General features: G+C 55.2%; 3 protein-coding genes across 6 annotated transcripts; 1 reads left to right on the top strand and 2 right to left on the bottom strand.

Annotated features, from left to right (window-relative positions):
- The first annotated feature begins 624 nt into the window (after positions 1 to 624).
- GP1BA (glycoprotein Ib (platelet), alpha polypeptide) lies at positions 625 to 4197 on the top strand. 3 transcript variants are annotated; one of them, XM_014962713.1, is made up of 2 exons: positions 625 to 683; positions 1732 to 4197. In XM_014962713.1, exon 2 carries the CDS (start codon positions 1735 to 1737, stop codon positions 3874 to 3876), a length of 2142 nt encoding a protein of 713 aa, XP_014818199.1. In that variant the 5' UTR covers positions 625 to 683; positions 1732 to 1734; the 3' UTR covers positions 3877 to 4197. The 3 variants fall into 3 exon arrangements, with proteins under 3 accessions (XP_014818199.1, XP_014818197.1, XP_014818198.1); XM_014962711.1 differs by lacking the exon at positions 625 to 683 and adding an exon at positions 1019 to 1139; XM_014962712.1 differs by lacking the exon at positions 625 to 683 and adding an exon at positions 1020 to 1270.
- Positions 4198 to 6516: 2319 nt separating this feature from the next.
- Positions 6517 to 11749, bottom strand: KLHL33 (kelch like family member 33). Of its 2 annotated transcripts, none has more exons than XM_014962704.1 (5): positions 11728 to 11749; positions 9644 to 10171; positions 8467 to 9400; positions 7896 to 8066; positions 6517 to 7380 (listed from the first exon to the last, which is right to left on the bottom strand). In XM_014962704.1, the coding sequence occupies exons 2-5, from the start codon at positions 10164 to 10166 to the stop codon at positions 6804 to 6806; spliced, it is 2205 nt and encodes a 734-aa protein (XP_014818190.1). In that variant the 5' UTR covers positions 10167 to 10171; positions 11728 to 11749; the 3' UTR covers positions 6517 to 6803. The 2 variants fall into 2 exon arrangements, with proteins under 2 accessions (XP_014818190.1, XP_014818192.1); XM_014962706.1 differs by lacking the exon at positions 11728 to 11749 and adding an exon at positions 11440 to 11489.
- A 2184-nt stretch (positions 11750 to 13933) lies between these two features.
- NDUFA11 (NADH:ubiquinone oxidoreductase subunit A11) lies at positions 13934 to 18358 on the bottom strand. The gene is made up of 4 exons (XM_014962709.1): positions 18221 to 18358; positions 17981 to 18073; positions 14972 to 15094; positions 13934 to 14142 (listed from the first exon to the last, which is right to left on the bottom strand). Exons 1-4 carry the CDS (start codon positions 18300 to 18302, stop codon positions 14030 to 14032), a joined length of 411 nt encoding a protein of 136 aa, XP_014818195.1. The 5' UTR covers positions 18303 to 18358; the 3' UTR covers positions 13934 to 14029.
- Positions 18359 to 19614: the final 1256 nt, after the last annotated feature.

Below are 19614 nucleotides of genomic sequence, written 5' to 3'. Positions count from 1 at the left end.
GCCCCTGAAGCAAGTGGGTTGGGGGTGAGAGAGAGAGACACAGGGGGCAGCTGACTGCAGCGGACCAGAGGGATATTCCATACCATGCAGTGTCATGCTCAGCAATAAAACTTGGCAGGGGAAGGGAGGTTTTTCAAAACTACTGTTGCTGGGCATCGATCTGGTGGGAGGTGGTGAGTGAATGCTTTTGCATGACTTTTTACTTTTTCCTCTCTCTCTTTCCTTCACTTGTTAAACTGTCTTTATCTTGGCCCACAAGGGGTTTTTATGTCACTTTTGTTTTCCCAGTTCTCTCCCCCATCTGGCTATAGAGACAGTGCTTAGCTGCTGGCCAGGGTTGACCCACCACAATGCACGAAATGGAAAACCAGTAGAAAACTAGAATCTCCCCTCCTCTGTAGTGTCTGCCCTTGCTGATTTTGGATGACCCTCCAGGCCTGCAGTCCAAGATGCTCTGTAGTGACCTAAGGCCCAGGGAAGTAGAGACAGCTCGGGTGCAGGAACAGTCAGCAGGAGGCATTGCAAACCCAAGCTCCTTCCTCTTCCTCTAATCTCCTTCCCTGGTCTGTGCTGTGGCTTCTCCCACAAATGTTAAAGTTGCCTCACTGCTCTCCAGAACAGCACGTCTCCTGGCAAGCTGGAAGGAAAGGATCCCTTGTCTACACCACGAACAATTAATTGAGGTAATGTGCAGAAACTGTTTCTCACTGGTATGCCAACCAGACTGCGGTCCCCAGGTTGAGGTGCCTCAAGGATTGAGGTCCAGAGTGTGCTGAGAAAGAGCTGCTGCGAAGCAGAGAAAGAGGCAGACATTTATGCAAGGGAGCTTTTTCCCAGCATGTAAAAAGGTGCAGTTTGGGAAGCATGCAAGGGCTCCTCCTGGGTGCAATCCTTCCTCCTTTGCTGCACAGAAGCAAGAAATTCTGGAGCTGGTCTCTGGTTGAGGCTTTTCCATGGAGAGTCTTGTGGCAGTGCAGTTGAAGCGAAGGCTGTGCTAAGGACAGGAGATGGGTTTGGCTGCTCAGGAAGCCGCAGCTCCCATCCCACATCTGTTCCTGCTGATAGAGAGCCTGGGCAGCGCTGCCACCAGACCAGCATCGGGTCCTCGGGCAGGAGAGCAAATGTTGGAGGGTCCACGGGTAAGTCCCAGGGAAGCGGTGTCCACCAGGGACGGGGCACTCGGGGTAGCCACGTTTGTGCACAGGAAGCTCTTTTCACATGATTCCTACCTTGTGAACTCAAATCAAGCAGAGGACTCAGCCAGCATTGGGTAAGAGCATATTCAGGGAGTTTCTTCCAGCACATGGCTTTTCTGGGCTGGGGTGGCTGTGGTGGTGGGTGTGCAGGGACATGAACACCGCAGAGCTACTGCTTTTGCAGTAGTGAGGGCAGCAATGCCACCCTGGCAGAGGAGGCACCACCGTGAGGAGGTGCATGCATCAGATTATCCCTCCCATGGAGGAGGATGAGGTGAGAAAAAGGGCAGAGATGGTGTCTCCTTGCTGAGCCTGTTGCCCTCCAATGACGAGATGATAGGGTGGGTGCTGGCAGTAGTTGTCGGAGTCATCTCTCCTTTTCATCCTCCCAGGAAGAAAGCTGTGGGGTTCAGAGGGCTCCCAGAGGGTCTGGAGGGGAATACCAGCTCTGTTGCGAATGGTGCTTTTGTGGACAGAAAGGAGATCTGTAGGTGCATGCCTGTCTGTGCCCACCACTCTTGGCTCTCCCCTCCAGGCCATGCGGGTTTTTGCCCTGCTCCTGCTCATCCTCCCAGCCCTGCTGCCCCCAGCCAGCCCCACCAACCCAGGCCAACCCTGCCCGTCGGAGATGAACAAGGTCAAGGACCTGCTGGAGGTGAACTGCACAGGGCAGGCCCTCAGCGCAGTGCCCCAAGACCTGCCCATGGACACGGGCATCCTGCTGCTCAGTGCCAACCGCCTGGTGTCCGTCTCCATAAACACCTTCCTGCCCCTCACCCAGCTGCAGGACCTCGACCTGTCTGACAACGGGCTGGTGGATCTGCACATGGGGCCTCAGTTGCAGTCCCTGAGGGAGCTGATCCTCTCCCGCAATGCTCTGGGGGCTCTGCCTGCCCTGCAGGGCCTTCCCAAGCTCACACGCCTGGCTGTGGCCCACAACAGCCTGTCAGAACTGGCCCCGAGGGCTTTCCTCGCCGTGAAAGAGCTGCAGGACCTGGATCTGCGAGGGAACCAGCTGCGGACACTGCCCCAGGAGGTCTTTGAGGGGCTGAGGGCACTCAAAGACTTGGACCTCTCAGACAATCTCCTGGAGGAACTCCCCAGGGAGCTGCTGCAGAGTCTCCAAAAGCTGGAGACTCTCTGGCTCTCAGGGAACCGCCTACGGACTCTGCCCACCGGCTTCTTCCCCGAGGGGCACCTCTTCGCGTACGTTTTCCTCACTGAGAACCCCTGGCACTGCGACTGTGACCTGTACTACCTGAGACACTGGATCTTGGAGAATGAAGGCAGTGTCTATCAGCCAGAGCGGGGCCTGGAGAAGACAAAGGTGGAGGTTGCCCCACAGAAGGTGCTGTGCCACAGCCCCCCTGAGCATCAGAGGAAGCCTGTTATCCGCTTCAAGCTCAACTGCCGCAATGTGGGGGATGTGGATGAGTACGAAGAGGATGGATATGATGACGTGGAAGAAACGACGGCAAAAGCTACCATGATCACCTTCTCTCCCCATCGTCCATCCATCCTGAAGGAGCAAACTACCGTTCCCCATGCTGTTACCTGGCCTCCTCTCACTACTACAAGACCTCACCTGGGATCTGCTCTCACTCCAAGCACTTCACTTGCAATGCCTGCAAGCACCAGAGCTCCCAACACCACCAGTCCTGTGCCGGCCAGTCCCACCATCGCACCCACACAGCCCCCTGGCACTGACGCCGTTCTCACTGCTGCTCCCACCAGCACCCCACACAGATCCACCACGCTTGTCTCCACCACCTCACTGCCAACCACTGTGAGCACCAGACCTCCCAGCACCAGCAACTGTCCCCAAACCACCCTCACCACTGGCACTACCAACACTAATGCCACTCTCATGGTGTCCACAGGCCTGTTTTCCACCACCTCCACAGCAGTGCCTTCTACTACCATGCCAGAGGCCTCTTCTGTTGTCAGATCTTCATCTCCTCTGACATCGACCACACCAATCATCTCCACGCCCATGCTTTCCACTCATGCCCCAGCTCCCCTGGACACCACAGGATTCACCCAACCTACACCTTCCCCTCCACCTGCACCCCTCCCCCTCTGCCCACACTACACCCTAGGGCTGGCCGTACCCGTGCTGCACTCACGGGCAGGTGGGGAGGGTCCACAGTGGGGGCAGTGGGTGCTGAGGCATTGCTGCCTATTGCACTGGGGACTCTACCTGGCCTCGTTGGCTTTCCTAGTCTTGACTGTGCTGGCTCTAGCAGGTTGGGTGGTGTGGATGTGTCTGATGGGACGGCCCTCCTTGCGTAAGCTCCTGCAGACCCAAGAGGTACAGTATCCACTGCTGATGTGGAGGGAGCCAACAGGAAGCCCTGTGATGCATCCCAGCACCTTCAAAAGCCCCCCCCAGCGCCCCATGTTCTGTACCATCAAGGAAGTAGAGCTGTGCCCTGAGGTCACTTACTGTACAATTAAAGACCTGGGGACACAGCGCGGTCATCCCGCAAGTTCCTCCTTCCGCACCACAAAGGAGCTGTGGGTCCGCCACAGTCCTCTGAATGCTTCCTTCAAGTCTTTCTCCAGGAAGCTGATGGTCACAAACCTTGGCTCCCTGAGGACCCCTTCTGCTTACAGCCTGGACAGGGGTGTCAAGGCCATTGGTGGTGTCAGAGTGAAATATGCTCACAACACCTTGTAAATGTTTCTGTGTGTTTAGAGGAGATGAAGGGTCATGGCTCTGCTTCACATACCCTTGTTTTACAAGGGAAAGATCTGCTTGCTCATGGGAAAGCCACCCAGCTCCTTTCCCTAGTATTAATCTCACACACCCTGGGGTTTCTAGATCTGAAATAGATGGAGAGAAGATTATCTACACTGGTCAGTGATAGTTTCGGACTGACACTGACTGGTTTCGGGGTGAGTATGGGAAAACTCCTTGGGACACTCTATGTCCCAGCTTCTTCTGTTCGAATGATGCACATAAAGATGCACTGCTTTCAACTCAGTGCCAGGTTGTTAATCACAGAATAAATATTCTCTTTGCCTGAATTCAAATGGGTGTTGGTTTCATTTCATTGGATTTCCCATAGTCCTGGCAGGGTAGGGTGAGTGACAAAATTGTCTTCAGTACTTGCAATAACGAAGATAGAGAGGAAACGTCCACTTTTACCCAGCTTCCTGACATTTTGCCCCAAATGCATGGTCCTTCTCTGTGGAATTAAACCATGTGGAACAAGCATCCCACTGTCATGTAATAAGTTCAGGAACCAGTAGGTATCAACACCTCTGCATGATCCATTGTGGAACGGCTGGAAATGGGGGAGGAGGGTGGGAGGCTTCAGAGGACGATGGGTGCGACTTGTAACGGATCACACTAGGACAAAGTGTCCTGGGGCTGGCCAAACTTTGTGACCACCTCTGCAGAAGTCACCCACATATTTTGGGAGGTGTGAGAAGGAGACAGAGGTTGCCATTGGTAGGGTTGAAAAGGCAGGCCCCCAGACTGGTGCACAAATGCAGATCATATGAATCACCTTTGCAGTCTCAAACACTACTCCAGCTCTAGCTGTCCCAAGGCTATCGGCCAGCTACTGTGGCTTAGCAGCCCTTCTGTCAGGTTGATTAATTGGTCCACAGGAGGGTACGTACCCCTGTGCTTGGCCAGCTGGGGTGAGCATCCTTCTATGCAAATGTGTCTGCAAGTCAAAAGCTCGTGTGTGTGTTGTCTGTGGACAAATGCAAGCTCTGCATTTGTAAGCAAGCGTTTGTCTGTGTGTTGGTGCTGTCCTCGGACTCCACTGTAATCTCTCCTTCTCTTCCGGGACAACAGGAACAGGCCCAGAGACCCCAGATTTGACTCAGAATCCCTCTGAACAACTCTAAAGATGACTGCAATAGCCCAAGAGAGCTCAGATACCCTCAAAGCATCCAAGAGACACAGGCATGGCCTTGGGGCCCAGTGACACCAGAGACTCCTATTACTTAAGTTTGAACTGTTTCTTTACATTGATTTTTTTTTTTTCCTTTACCACATCTTGGGACATTTTTCAGCTTCTTCTGGTCTTGTATAGCAATACTGGGGATTAAGGCTGCCTTCTCTTGTTTTATAACAGTGCTGTTTCTCACATTTTTATGCTTAAGCTCTGTGGTGGGGCAGCATGCATCAGCTCTCACCTCTTCAGGAGTTTTGACCTCCTTTTGACACTTCTCTCCCAATGTCATGGCATCCAGGTTAGGCCATCGCGCTCTGAATGCCTGGAGAATTGGGCAGGTAAAAAGTGGTGTGAAGGTCAGGACCAGTAGCTCATGGTTAACAGCTCATACTCCACTCGGGTGCTGGCAACATGTCAGGTACCACACAGGGCTGTGGTGGAAACTCTTCTGTTTAACATCTTTATCAATGACATGGAGGAGGTGACGGAGAGTGCTTTTGTCATGTTGGGAGATGACACCAGGTTGGGAGGCGTCAGTTCATATGCTTCCAACAGGACTACCACTCAGGGAGCACCATTCACTCTGGAGAAATTGGTTGAGAGAAACCTGATGAAAGTCAGCAAGGACAAATGCAAAGTCCCGTACCCTGGAAGGAAGAACAATGCCAGTGGGGGACACTACCACAGGGGACCAGGGCTATGGTAAAAGACATGTGTCTTCCTCAACAGAAAGGTGAACAAGATCCAGCAGTGCACCCTGGCAGCAAAGGGAGAGCAACAGAAGCCTGGGCTGGGTTAACAGGAGCAGAGCCAGTAAACCAAGATTATCCCCCTCTGCTCAGCACTCATTAGACCGCATCTAAAATACTGTTTTGAGGTGCCATGAGAACCTGCAACCCTACATGTCCCAGGACCCTCAATTTCCTCCCCAAAGGTACCACTGGAACCCCAGTATCTCCCAAGAATACCCATTACCTTCACTTCTCCTTGCAAGTCCTCCCTAGGATTCTCCCACCTCTCCACACAACAAGCACTCCAGGTCACTCCAGAAAGCCAAGATCTCCCAGAACCACCTAGGAACCCCAAAGTTCCCAGGAACGCCCAGTGCTCCCATCTACCTTCCATCTACCTGAAAACCCTGGCACCCCCAGGACTCACCTATTCTCCATGCACCCCAAGATGCTGCTCAGTCCCAAGACACACGCACACCCTCCCCCATGCCCAATGAACGCAGGCACCTAGTGCCCTCCACCCACTGTTCCCCAGGGGACCCAGAAACCCAGTCAATCCTGGTCACCACCACCGCCCATCCAGGACACTCAGGCCATTGGTCTCCTGCTCTCTTGTTACTTGCGAGAAGCACCTGGATGTCTGCGTTCCCCAGCAGAAATAACAAGACCCAGATGGGCAGTTCAGGAGCCACTTTATTTAATCTAAGTTGGGCGGGGGGGGGAATCCCCAGCTCCCGGAGAAGGGCTCAGGGCAGAGGAGTCCAGGGTTGAGGTGCAGGGAGTCCTTGTGTCCCACAGAGTCCCCACAGTCTAGGGCATGTACCCTGGGGGCAGGAGTGTTGCTGGAAATCACAGGAGGAACCCATTCTAGGGAAAGGATATGTGGGCAGTTTCATCCCATAGAAGTGGCCATGGATGCTACCTGGGGATCCCAGTATGGGATGCAGAGCTTTTAAGCTCCCCTAAGTATTATTGGGAGTGTCAGGTGATATTGAGGTGTCCTCCAGGCAGCTGGGGCCACGCAAGGCAGGGGGAACAGTGAGGACACAAGCCTGGAAGTCAGTATAGGCATGGGGCAAGGTGCCCCGGGTGATCCAGCGCCGGGTGCCTGGCTGGTAGGCATGGATCAAGTGGGTGTCACGGTAGGTCTCATGACTGTACCCTCCCAGTACGAGCAGTTCCCCACCCAGCACAGCTGCACCCCCAACTACATGGGCATGGGGCAGGGGGCTGAGGAGGACCCAGATGTTCAGCTTGGGGCTGTAGACCTCAAAGGCCAGCTGGTCCCTGTAGCCAGTGTGCCCGGCCCGCTGGCACAGTCCCCCCGCCACATAGAGCTGCCCACCTGCCTCCTCCATTATGTGGCCAGCTCGCTGGCCATTCATGGGGGCCAGAAGTGTGGCAGGTTCACCCGGGATGTAGCGCAGCAAGGATGCCTGGCACTGGTATGCCTCATCACACCCCCCTGACACATAGAGGGCACCATCCAGGGCACACGCCGCGTGCCCACACAGAGCCATCGGCAGGGGCTGGCACCTCCTGGGCAAGGAAAGAGGGAGGGGTGAAGGGCAGGTTAAGCAGTGCTGACCCATGGTGACTGCCAGTCCAGGAGTTCCCCACTGGCAATGCTGGCCAGCACCCAATGAGCCCCAGTGGGCAGCGTCAGCTAACCCAAGGGGCATCACTGTTCAACTCTTTGTAGACCCCAAAAGACTCCATTGGTCAACCCACAGTGGACTACCTCAATGGACAATATTTGCCAACACCCAACAGAGCACCTAATGAACATACCTGGAAGATGATTTGTCTCATTGGCAAATAGCCAACAGACCCTCAGTGAATACTACTGGCCAACAACTCATTCACCACCAAATAGCAACACTGGCCAACAGCCAATGGTTGCTCGAAACCCAGTAGACCTCTCCCAAAAGCCACTGTAGGTCTATTCTCCATTAGAGGCTCAGTTACCTAGAGGCCACCCAATGGGCAACACTGGCCAAGGCAAGGGGCTGCTAGGGCAGAGGAAAGCAGATGTCCCTGTGGAGTGGTCTCACCTCCAGGTGTCGTTGGCCAGGTCATAGCACTCCACAGTGTCTGTGCAGTAGAGCTCTCCCGAGTTGCCGCCCAGGGCATAGATGAAATCGCCAAGTGCCACAGCGGCAAAGTAGCTCCTCCCACAGGACATGCTGGCTAGGAGCTCCCAGCAGTCATCCATAGGTCGATACCTGGGTTTGAGAGGTAAAGGGGCAAGACACTACCTGTTACCTAACAATGCCATGTGGTGATGTTGGCACCGCTGAGGGCAACAACCCACCTACAACCAGTCAATCCTATAATGTCTTGGGGCCACACTCCTTCTGGGCAACACCAAACCCTTAATGCCCTCAGACTTCTCCAGGTAGGAACATCCCTTCCCTACCCCCAAATTGCCTGTAACATCCCAAAGTGGAAGGGTACCCCTCACTCCTAGACCAAACCAAACCCAGGATGTCTCGGGACCACTTGAGCAACTGCAATGCTACAATGCCTTGGGTCCATAGGCCAGCTCTAGCTCCACCAACACTTCCTCTGATCCCACAATGTCCTGGTGCCACATGGCACCTCTAGGTGCTCTGTAGCCCTCACCTGTAGACACTGGCCAGGGTGTCATGGACCCCGTAGTAGCGTTTTCCACCAAGGATGTAGAGGGTGTTGCCCACCACAGCTACAGCATGGCGGAAGCGTGGGCCATCGGGAAACTGCCCCAGTGCCCGCCACTCCACCTGCTTCACTAGCCCCACAGCACTGAGGTAGCGGTGGGCAAACCAGAGGTGTGTGCTGGGCTTCCGGGAAGCCAGGTTGGCTGTCACTTTGTCTCCACCACAAACCACCAGCACCTCTTGCAAGGAACGCACTCGGCATGGCAGCTGGGCCATGGGAGCCAAACTTGCTATGATGAGCTCATGGACGATCTTTGGGTCAGCTACCCCTGCAGTAACTGATGGGACCTTCTTCAGCTCCAAGCCGGACATGAGAGCAAAGCGAACAGATGACAGGACTTCCTTGGTTAGATCCTCTTGGCCATCTCCATTGGCCATAAGCCACCGGGATGCTGCTTCCAAGGCCTCCAGTTCATAGAGGACGTTGAGACCGTCAGAGCGGAGCAGGCGGATGAGAAGGTGTGCAGGAAGATCCAGGAAGGCTGGTGTGGCCACCACGCTCGGGAAGGTGGCCAAGACGTAGTCCTCTGCTGTGCGGCCCACCTGGGCCAGCCCATAAGCTGAAGCAAAGGCCAGCACGTCCAGGCCAGTTTCTGGGGTCAGGCCACGGGTGAAAACATCCAGGCAGAGGGTGAGGAGTCCCCAGGCCTGGTAGCGCAGGGAGGTCTCAGCTGCCTCCAGGACCACGGACCATGGCCCTGCCACAGCCCCTGTGTAGGCGAAGGAGAGGAGGAGGCGCAGCTCAGCTGGGGACAAGCCGGTGGCCAGCGGGGCGGCAGGGTCATGGGTGGCCTCCCGCATGGGGCAAGTGAAGAGGGCCCGGAAGAAGTCACAGGAGCAGCTCAGAGCCAGGCGCTGGACTAGGGGGAAGAAGGAAGAACGGTGTGGGCAGCAGGGACCCTTTGCACCGTGCAGCCCTCTAGGAACCCAGGTGTCCTGGAGCCCCACCATCAAATCCCCAGCTCTCCCGAGAGGACCAGCACTGCTACGTCATCATCCCTGCCTGGACCCTCAGCCCCTGTCATCCTTGCCAGAGAACCTGGCTATCCAGCGACCCTGCCCTCTCCCCAGCCCCTCCCAGGGAACCCCTACCCCTGGCTCACCTGGGATGACCTCGTCCCCTGCCCGGAGCTGGAGGTCACAGCCTAGGCCGCTGGCATGGAGTTGTTCCATGGCTCTTAGTGTCTCCCACTGCTCCTCCAGCGGCTTGGGACCCACCTCCTGTGGGTCACTCTCCAGCCGAGGGGCACAGGCGGCCGCCACCCGAGGAGCCCCCAGGGCCTGGGCAGCCTCCTCTACCTCCTTCTCCTGGCCCTGGGGCACAATTCCCCCATAGGCAAAGGCCAGCACAGCCCGCCAGCCCCACAGTGTGGCCCCGGGTGGCAGGGGGACACGGGTTGGGGGGCCCTGGCACAGATCTCTGGTCCTGCCCTCCAGAAAGTGGAGGAAGAAGGAGCTGATGGAGGCCAGGACCACAGCATGGGCCACATCACCTTCTGGGCCCACGGCCACGTCCACCAGCTGTCCTGCGGTGCGGAGGTCATCAGCCATGGCCAAAAAGTGTCTGGCGTGGGCCCTATCTTGCAGGGTCCACTGGGCTGGTGCTGACCCCTCTGCAATCCACATCTTGCCTGCAGGAAGACACAGATCATAGAATCATAGACTTGTCTGAGTTGGAAGGGACCTTTAAGATCACCCAGTCCAACCATCAACCTAACTCTGATAAAAGCCATCACTAACCCATGTCTCTAAGCACTATGTCAACCCGTCACTTGAGTATCTCCAGGGATGGTGCCTCAACCCCTTCCCTGGGCAGCCCATTCCAAGGTTTAAGAACCCTTTCAGTGGAAACATTTTTCCTAATCTCCAATCTGAACCTCCCCTGGCACAACTTGAGGGCATTTCCCTCAATGGGACATTTCTTGTTCCTTGGGAGAAGAGACCGACCCCCCCCTCTCTATACCCTCCTTTCAGGGAGTTGGAGAGAGCGAGAAGGTCTCCCCTCAGCCTCCTCTTCTCCAGGCTGAACACCCCCAGCTCCCTCAGCCTCTCCTCACAAGACTTGTGCTCCAGACCCCTCACCAGCTCCGTTGCCCTTCTCTGGACCTGCTCCAGCCCCTCAAGGTCCTTTTTGTGGTGAGGGGCTCAAAACTGGACACAGCCCTCAAGGTGGGGCCTCACCAGTGCCCAGTACAGGGGGGTGGTCACCTCCCAAGTCCTCCTCCCCACGCTGTTCCTGACACAGGCCAGGATGCTGGTGGCCTTCTCAGCCACCTGGGCACACTGCTGGCTCGTGTTCAGCCGACAGTTGACCAACACCCCCAGGTCCTTCTCTGCCAGGCAGCTCCAGCCACTCTGCTGCAGCCCGGAGCATCCATGGGGTTGGTGTGACCCAAACGGAGTAGGTGCCATCCCCATAGCCAGAGCCTCTGGCCCATGGCAGAGCAGGAGTCCTGGCTGGGGGCACAGGTTCCTGCTACTGTCACTGTCTCAGTGAAAGCCACCGGATCCATCACCAAAGCTTCTACCCCATAGCTGAGATCACCAGGAACTGCTACTGCCCCATAGCTGAACTTAATGCCCCTTGGCAAAACTGCAGCCCCATAGCTGAGACCAACAGGCCATGTTGCTGGCCCATAGCTGAGGCTGATGTCCCTCATCTGCCTCAGTGCTGAACCCTCAGGATGAAGGTACTGACCTTCTGGCCTACTGATCCTACTGGCCAATGCTGCAGCCCCAACTGAAAGCTGCAGGCCACTGTCCCCCATCAATCCCTGTGCCCTATAGCAGAATCCCCTAAGCACCTCCTCAGCCTTCACCCCATAGCAAACTACTGGTGCTCCAACAGCAGCAAAGCCACTGGTCCCCAGAAGAGCTCCTCAGCAAAGCCCTGTCCCACCTGTCCAGTGCGTTGAGGTGCGAGGTGTGTGTGGTGTTGCCCGTCGCAGGCCCTCCTGCCCCGCTGGGCGTGTGGGTGCTGGCACCGTGGGCTTTGCCACACTGCGCTGCGCTGCACGCTCCACCCGCCGCACCGCCAGCGGCACCTCACGTGCTGCACGCCGTGTTTGCACGACGGCACGTGTCCTCACTCAGGCCACGCTCTGCCACCCGCTGTGGAGAGTGCCGCGTCCTGTATTGCTGCGTGGCATGCCACACCGTGCCGCGCCACGCACTCATCCCCCCTTACCGCCTGCCGCCGCTCCAGGAAGATCCTGTGACCCCCCAGGAATGTGTCCGAGTAATTATAGCCCAGACGGGACACGTGGCCACAGCCGGGAGCCGGGAGAGGCCCAGGCGGAGGGAGGTCCGAGGCGCAGAGCCCCGGGACGGACAGTGGGGACACCAGGGTTCCCTGAGGACAGACAGCAGGTCGGGTGGAAGCTGCTGGGTTTTTTCTCCCCTCTCGGGCAGTGGGAAGGTGCAGGCAGGGCTGTGAACCCCACATTACCCTGGGCACGTCCTGCTGGGGGTCTCTGGACCATCAGACCCTCCCCAAACCTCGCTCACCTCCAGAGCTCAGGGTGAAGTAGGGCCCCCCTCCAATGTCCTTGGGTGAGAAACAACCCCCCTGCTCCTCCAGCCCTATGGGGGGTGACACCCCACCACCATCCATTGTGCTCCTGAAGTAGAACCCAGCCCCATTGACCCCAGGACCATTCTGTGCCCCACTGGGACCCTCACCTGCCCCCAGAGAGAACATACAAGGGAGCAGCACAGCCTGCCATGACTGCGACTGTGTGTTCTCCTGCATCACTCTGTCCCCTCCTCCGCTGTCCTTGGCTCCCCAATCTCCTTGTCTCCTGTCCCCTCCCCTCCCACCTCCGCGTGTTCCCCTGCCCCACACCCCTGCTTCCCCTGGTGCCCACATTCCCTGTCTCTATGAACTCACATCCCCAAATGTCCTGTCCCTGTCCCCTCATACTCCCATGTGTCTGGATGAACTCCGTGTCCCCAAAGGTGACGATTTCACAGCCTCTCCAATTCATTTTCCAGCACTTACCTACCCAACTGTGAGGTTTTCTTTTTTCTTTCTATCTTTCTTTCTTTCTATCAATTCCCTTTCTGCAACTTGTGCTTGTTACTTCTCATCCTCCACTGTGCAGCTGAGCCCGTCTTTTCTGTAACCATTAAGTTGTGAAAAAAACAGTATTAGATCAGCCCTTGAGTGCCTTTCCTCCAGGCTGAATGAAGCAGTTCTCACCTCTCCCTTCCTGGTGGCTCTGCTGGAAATGCTTCAGTTTGCACATCGAAAATTCAACCAGACACAGTCCTGAGCTCCAACTTTGAACAGGAAGATCTCTGCAAGTCCCTTCCAATCTCAGCTGTTCCCCAATTCTAACCCTGAAGTTGTGGGCTCAAGGATTCCTTGAATGCCTACCAGAGAAAGTTCCCAGGCTCCCAAATACCTTGTGGGCAACCTAAACTTCTTTCCCCCACCCCAAATTCCTAATCCTCAACCTAGAGCCAAGAGTCTCTTTGGAAGTTTTGACTTCAAACCCACAATGGGCAATCCCAATCATTGCCAAAATATCCTGCAGGACCCACTCAAAACTACAAGAACAACTCACAGAATCACAGAATCACATGGGGTTGGAAGGGACCTCTGGAGATCATCTAGTCCAACCCCCTGCCAGAGCAGGTCCACCTAGAGCTGGTTGCACAGAAACGTGTCCAGGAGGGGTTTGAATGTCTCCAGAGAAGGAGACTCCACCACCTCTCTGGGAAGCCACCCTCACAGGAAAGAAGTTGCTCCTCATGTTTAGGTGGAACTTCATATATTCAAGTTTGTGCCCGTTTCCTCTTGTCCTGTCCCTGGGCACCACTGAAAAAAGACTGGCCCCATCCTCCTGACACCCTCCCTTGAAGTATTTATAGCGGTTGGCCAGATCTCCCCTCAGCCTTCTCTTCTCCAGAGTAAAAAGACCCAAGTCCCTCAGCCTTTCCTTGTACAAGAGATGCTCCAGGCCCCTCGTCATCTTTGTAGCCTCTGCTGTCCCCTCTCCAGCAGTTCCCTGTCCTCCTTGAACTGGGGAGCCCAGAACTGGCCACAGTGCTCCAGATGGGGCCTCCCCAGGGCAGAGCAGAGGGGCAGGATGACCTCTCTTGACCCTCTCCTTCATGCACCCCAGAACGCCACTGGCCTTCTTGGCCACAAGGGCCCATTGCTGGCTCAGCAATCAATCCTAAAATCAACTCCTAAAAGACCAGACTGAAAACAGTCATTGTACCCCTCAGGCTCATGTGCACAATATGGAGACATGGAGGCAAAAGTGACTGGAGCACGAAAACAGAATCTCCGAACCTGCAGGAGCAGCAGATCGAAGCTTCCTCTGCAACGGCTCCATGTTTCGGCATCTCAGCCCCAACCCTGCAAACAGCCAGGGACAGCCAGGTTCTGTGACAAGCACTGAGTTGACAGTATCTTTATTGCACAGCGTCTTATTACATACAGCATTCACAGGAGAGCTTGCAGGGAGGAAAGGCAACATTTACAGCTTGGGAGGTCCCGTCAGCCTCCAGCCCTCCTTGTTACCTATCTTCATTAGAGCAGCGGTAATTCCAAACCCCAAACAGGCGGTGGTACCCGTCATGTAACTGTGTGCTGGAAAAAAACAAATAAAAGACCTATCAGGGCACAAGTGCTATCAAGTAGATCTCGACAGAATCTGCAGTTCTTCCACAGGCTACTCAGAGTTCCCTGAGCATCAGTAACACTGTTTGCCAAGAAAAATCAGAAAAGCGACTTTTTTTTTTTTTAAATTTTCTCATGCTTTTAGCTTGCAGTTTAAAATATAAATTTCTGTAATCCAGTACCCTATCTCCTTACATAGGCTAATCTTTAATTGCTTATTTCAGTGGCAAAAATAACAGTCACTGCTTCGACCTCTCATCAGCTCAGCAACTGGGAAAAGTAAAGATAAGTTCTATTTCACAAATTACAACTTAAATAAATCCCTCACATCTTGAATGCATCTGATGCTTACAGAAAAGAGAGCTGTATAAACATCTGCAGGAGCTAATCGAGCCCAACAAGATGCCACAGGAGCAACAGCAGCAAGATGCAGCTTGTCCCTCAGAGTGCATGACAAACTCACAAGGCAGATGCTGGATTATGTTTCCCGTGTAAAATAAATCACATCTGTTGCCAAGAAAACATGGATTTCCATAATGACATTTTTCATACTCTACAATTTCAAGTTACAACTGGTAGTTGTACTTGGCAGTACTGGGTCAGCCTTCTGTAGCAGTATTTATTTTAGCAGACCCCTACAATGGAGCATCAACAAAAGTGGCATGGAATGGAATTCACATGCTGAGATGAACCTTCACCAAACACGGCTGACATCAAGATTATTTTACATTTCTCCCTGATAGAAAGCTTTCTAAAAACAGAGAGGGCTCATTTCATTACAGGCATTATCCATATTTACCTCTTGCACCCAAGACAGCTCCTGCTGCACAGCCTCCTATGAAATAATTCAAGGGATCATCTGGTTCCTCTCGGACTTGGGCACTGAGACAGGTAGTTACACCAAACACAGCTCCTAGTGTAGCTGCAAACAAGAGGTGAAACAACAAAACAAAACCCCTCAAGGAACTGAGAATTACATACGTACAAAGTGCATTTCTGAGACATGCAGTGCTGCACAACAGCTCCTCTGGGAGAAAAGAGGAAAATGAAGCGAGATCGGCTTTTGGGTACCTAGAGGCCTCATGTCCCAGCCACTGTGGTGAGACGCAGCACCACAGAAGTCCCATCCAGCTCCTTCTGGCACCTCCTGTGCCCCCCCGCACTGCGCCACGCGTGGGCTGCCCAGCCCCGCGCCACGAGGCAGCCGCGTTCCCCGGGCTGGGACAAACACCACCACAACCAGCTCGGTTATTAGCTCAGACTTAGTAAGAGCCCCTCCAGATGAGGCAGAACAGGGCAGCCCCCACAGAGCCAGAGGGTAAGAGAAGAGAGCCCCAGGGGCAGGAGGCAGCAGAGCACGGGGCTGTGCTGGGATCAGCCCCTGCGAACGCAGCCCCAGGGAGTCAGGCAGAGCAACTCCGACCGCGCCGCTCTCCTAAGGCTGGTGTGTCCCAGCACTCTACTCCTCAGCTCGCAATGATTTTTGGATAGTAGAAAAATAGATTGAGTTTGTATATTATTCTTTTTGTAAACTGATTTTGAAAATTGATTTCAAAACTGAAGAAACCGCAAAGTAGCGTGGTCTTGTCCACTCAATTACATGCCTCATCTCACCAGACCCTACATCTATATAACTGAAAAGTTTGGCAAATAGCTGTGTCAAGCAAATACACTAGGATTTTTTCTGTTTCTAATACAGGTTCTTGATCATGAAATGTGAAACTGGCTACCAGGCACCATCTGCAGATTTCAGTTCATCTTTCTGGGGAACAACAAAAAGGTCCAGAATAAAAACTTTCAATCTCTACGGTAAAGTACAACCTCATGTTACAAACCTCTGCAGTTTTTCAGCAGAAAGTGCAATCATGTGGATTCGACAATCAACTGAAAAGAGCAGTGAAGAAAGAAAGCCCATAGGCCAAGGGCTGTACTTCAGCTTCCCTGCTTTGGGCCACAGTAAAACACTCGGCTCCAGAGCACAAGCTCTGGCCCCACCACAGTGGGCAGGACAAGCCCTTCCTCAGGTGCGAGAACTGGTGAGGGGATTCAACATGCTGCTTTGGGATTACAGGATTTATCAAAATCAGAATTGGTTACATTATCCCATCATAATGACCTTTCATGGCTCAACTCACCCCAGGATGTTTCCTTTTGAACAACTCAGAAAGGCAGCTGTGGACTGCCTGTGAGCCAGCCCCCAGGGCAGCGCCCTCGTGCATGGGGAGAGACAGGACAGAAGCCACTAAATCAGACTGAAAACCAAGATGAGTTTGGTGAGAAGAAAACTGCAGTGGCCAAGGGGCCAGGGGGGCTTCAGCCCCACAGATCTGCACCTGCAACAGCCCCCTCAGTTCCCCATTCATCCCATCAGTGACCACCCTCTCTTGCAAAACACAGACAATTCAAGACAACTAAATGGCTGCTTCTTAGCTATACAGCATGATGGGAAAAATCACACGTTTATTTTCATTTTGCCACCAAAACCATTGTGTTTGCTCTTAATTGTGATTTAAGTGCAATGCCTAAATACATGAAGTAAATGAGTACAAGTTTGTTTCCACTATACGGTTGTCCAGAAACCAGTAGTTTTGCAAATACTGAGAATACGTACCTTTTATTCTACACTGCAAAAAATGCATTACCAAAACTTTAAATAAAGTACATGGCTTTAAATAAAGACCATGGGAGGCAGAGACTGCTTCAGGGGAATCTTTAGACTGAACTGACAGGACTGTTCCTCTGTCTCAATCATTAATCCATGAGCTTCTTTTGCCATCATCCATGACTACTGGTATCCAGCAGACAAGATTATCCAAGTGGTGATAACTTTTCTATTCTATTCCATTCTAAATTGACATATAAATACATAGCGCTTTAGAGGAAATACAGACAGAGGAAATACAGACAAAGGAAATACTGACTGTAAAGCTTTGCATGTCTTTCAGTCCCAAGCACAACCCCAGGCTGGGTGGAGAATGGCTGGAGAGCAGCCCTGAGGAGGACTTGGGGGTGTTGGGGGGTGAGAAGCTCCACACGCCCCTCAACGTGCGCTGGCAGCCCAGAAACCCCCCACCCCTGGGCTGCATCCCCAGTAGCGTGGCCAGCAGGGCCAGGGGGGGATTCTGCCCCTCTGCTCCGCTCTGGGGAGACACCCCCCAGTGCTGCCTCCAGCTCTGGGGCCACCACCAGCAGAAGGACATGGATCTGTCGGAGCGGGGCCAGAGGAGGCCCCGGAGATGCTGGGAGGGCAGGAGCCCCTCTGCTAGGAGGGGGGGCAGAGAGAGTTGGGGGGGTTCAGCCTGGAGAAGAGAAGGCTCCGGGGAGACGTTATTGAGGCCCATCAATACTTAAAGGGGGCTTATAAGAAAGATGGGGACAAACTTCTAGTACGGTCTGTTGCAATAGGACAAAGGGTAATGGCTTGAAACTAAAAGAAGGAAGATTCAGCCTAGATCTGGGGAAGAACTTGTTTGGTGTGAGGGTGGTGAGAGCCTGGCCCAGGCTGCCCTGAGAAGCTGTGGCTGCGCCATCCCTGGAGGGGTTCAAGGGCAGGTTGGAGGGGGCTTGGAGCAACCTGGTGTGGTGGGAGGTGTCCCTGCCCAGGGCAGGGGGTGGCACTGGGCGGGGAGGGGGCTTTGAGGTCCCTTCCCACCCCAACCAGTCTGTGATTTTAGCACTTTGTCTCTTGGGTTCCGTCCTCACAACCACGACGGGCCCTCGGGGTTGTGGAGTCGGGACGCAGGAAAGGGAAGGTGGCGGCTGACCCCCGGGGAGCGGTGTGTCCGGCACCGCCGGGCCGGCTCCTTACCCATGGTGACACTGTCCGCGGCGGCCATCTGCAGGGCGGCCAGCGCCGAGCTGGGCTGCAGCAGGATGATGCGATAGGCCGTCCCGACCAAACCTGCAACACAGGCCGCCGTCAGGCCGCGCCGCGCCGGCCCGCGCTCCCTCCCCTCAAGGCCCGGCTCGGCCGCGCTGCCGTGTCCCGCCGGTACCGCCTGAGCCCCGCCGCCCTCCCGCCGCCCTCAGCCGCGGCCCCGGGGCTCACCCGCGGCGGCGCCCACACGGGTGGTCAGCCAGGTGCGGCGCGGGCACTCCTCGCCCTCGGGACCGTCCCAGTAGCCCGCCATGGCACCACAAGGGCACGGCGCAAGCACCGGCGAGCGCTCGCGAGAGGACGGCCTCGTCCCGCCCCGCCCGCCATGTCGCCCCTCCCCGCCCGCCGCCACCGCCGCCCTCCGGGCTCTGCGGGGCCCGCCCCGGTGCCCGACCGCCCGCGGCCCCTCCGGCGGTGAGCGGGCCCCAGTACGTGCCGGGGGACCGCAGTTCCGAACTGAGCCGGTGCTGGAAACGCCGTTTCTGCCTCAGCGTTCCCCGCCGCTGCCGCTCCCCCGCTGAGGGCCGGGGCCCCGGACCCCCCGAGAGCAGCGCCCGCCCGGCCCCGCGCCCTCCGGGGTCCGCTCTGGGTCCGCACCTAAAAACCAGACGGTGCTGGTTAGCGCCGATCCTGTGTTTCTGCAGTGCGGGCTGGTTTGGGTTTGGTTTTTTGTTGGGTTGTTTTTTTGGGTTTTTTTTGTAGGAGCTATAGCAACAGTTAAATACGACACTCTTGGGGCACACGCACTGCCGGCCGTGCTGCCTGTGTTTGTTTTTGCCGTTGTTCTCAGTTTGCTCATAAAGCTCCAGGGCTTCCCCAGGGCCCCTCAGGCCGAGCTCCTCCAGTTCTCGTTTCCTCATCAATGAGTCACTCTGGTGCGAGAAGGCCATAACAGGATGGACACTTGGGTGAGAGAAAGCTTTAGCCATCTTCTCTTTCCCCTTTCTGTGAAAAGCTTAAATACTTTATTTGTGCATTTCCCAGTGACACCGGAGTCCCCCCTGGTCCGGGACACACAGCCCTGGCTGGCTGCTGACCCCAGGCCGGAGGCCGCTAGGAGCCACGGGGGGGTCCCTCCTCCTGGTGCCCTGGTGCAGCTGCAGGGCCACGGTTCCGCTTCCTCAGTACCCCAAAATGGTGCCACCTCTTACACCTGCAAACCCAAACCCACCAGTCAAGCACTCACTGGCAGTTTATTAAAGGAAGCCGTTTCCAGGTGTGTTTATCCTCCTGCCAAGCACTTTCTCAGCACATCCAAGGAAAGCTGTACAGGCGTTACCATGGCCGCACAGCGAAATGTGCTGCAAACACTCCTTCCCCAACACAAACATAGGGAACCCACCACATCTCGCCCAGGAGAAGGCTCCACACCACAAAGTACCCAACAGCAGCCTCACCTGCAGCCTCTGTCCCCAGCGTGTACCCCCAGCACAGCTCCATCCACAGACTGAGGCTCCTCCGTGCTTCTCCCCTTGCCGGCAGCAGGTTGGTACCTGTCACCACAAGACCTGGCACCCCTTTTTGTGCAGCTCTTTCCTTGCCTGACCTACAGCCGCAGTGACCCC

This window comes from Calidris pugnax, unplaced genomic scaffold (genome assembly GCF_001431845.1).
Source record: "Calidris pugnax isolate Ruff unplaced genomic scaffold, ASM143184v1 scaffold952, whole genome shotgun sequence".
In the NCBI taxonomy this organism is placed as follows: Eukaryota; Metazoa; Chordata; class Aves; order Charadriiformes; family Scolopacidae; genus Calidris; species Calidris pugnax.
The sequence above is the reverse complement of the archived record's forward strand: the minus strand, read 5'-3'. Positions and strand labels throughout refer to the sequence as shown.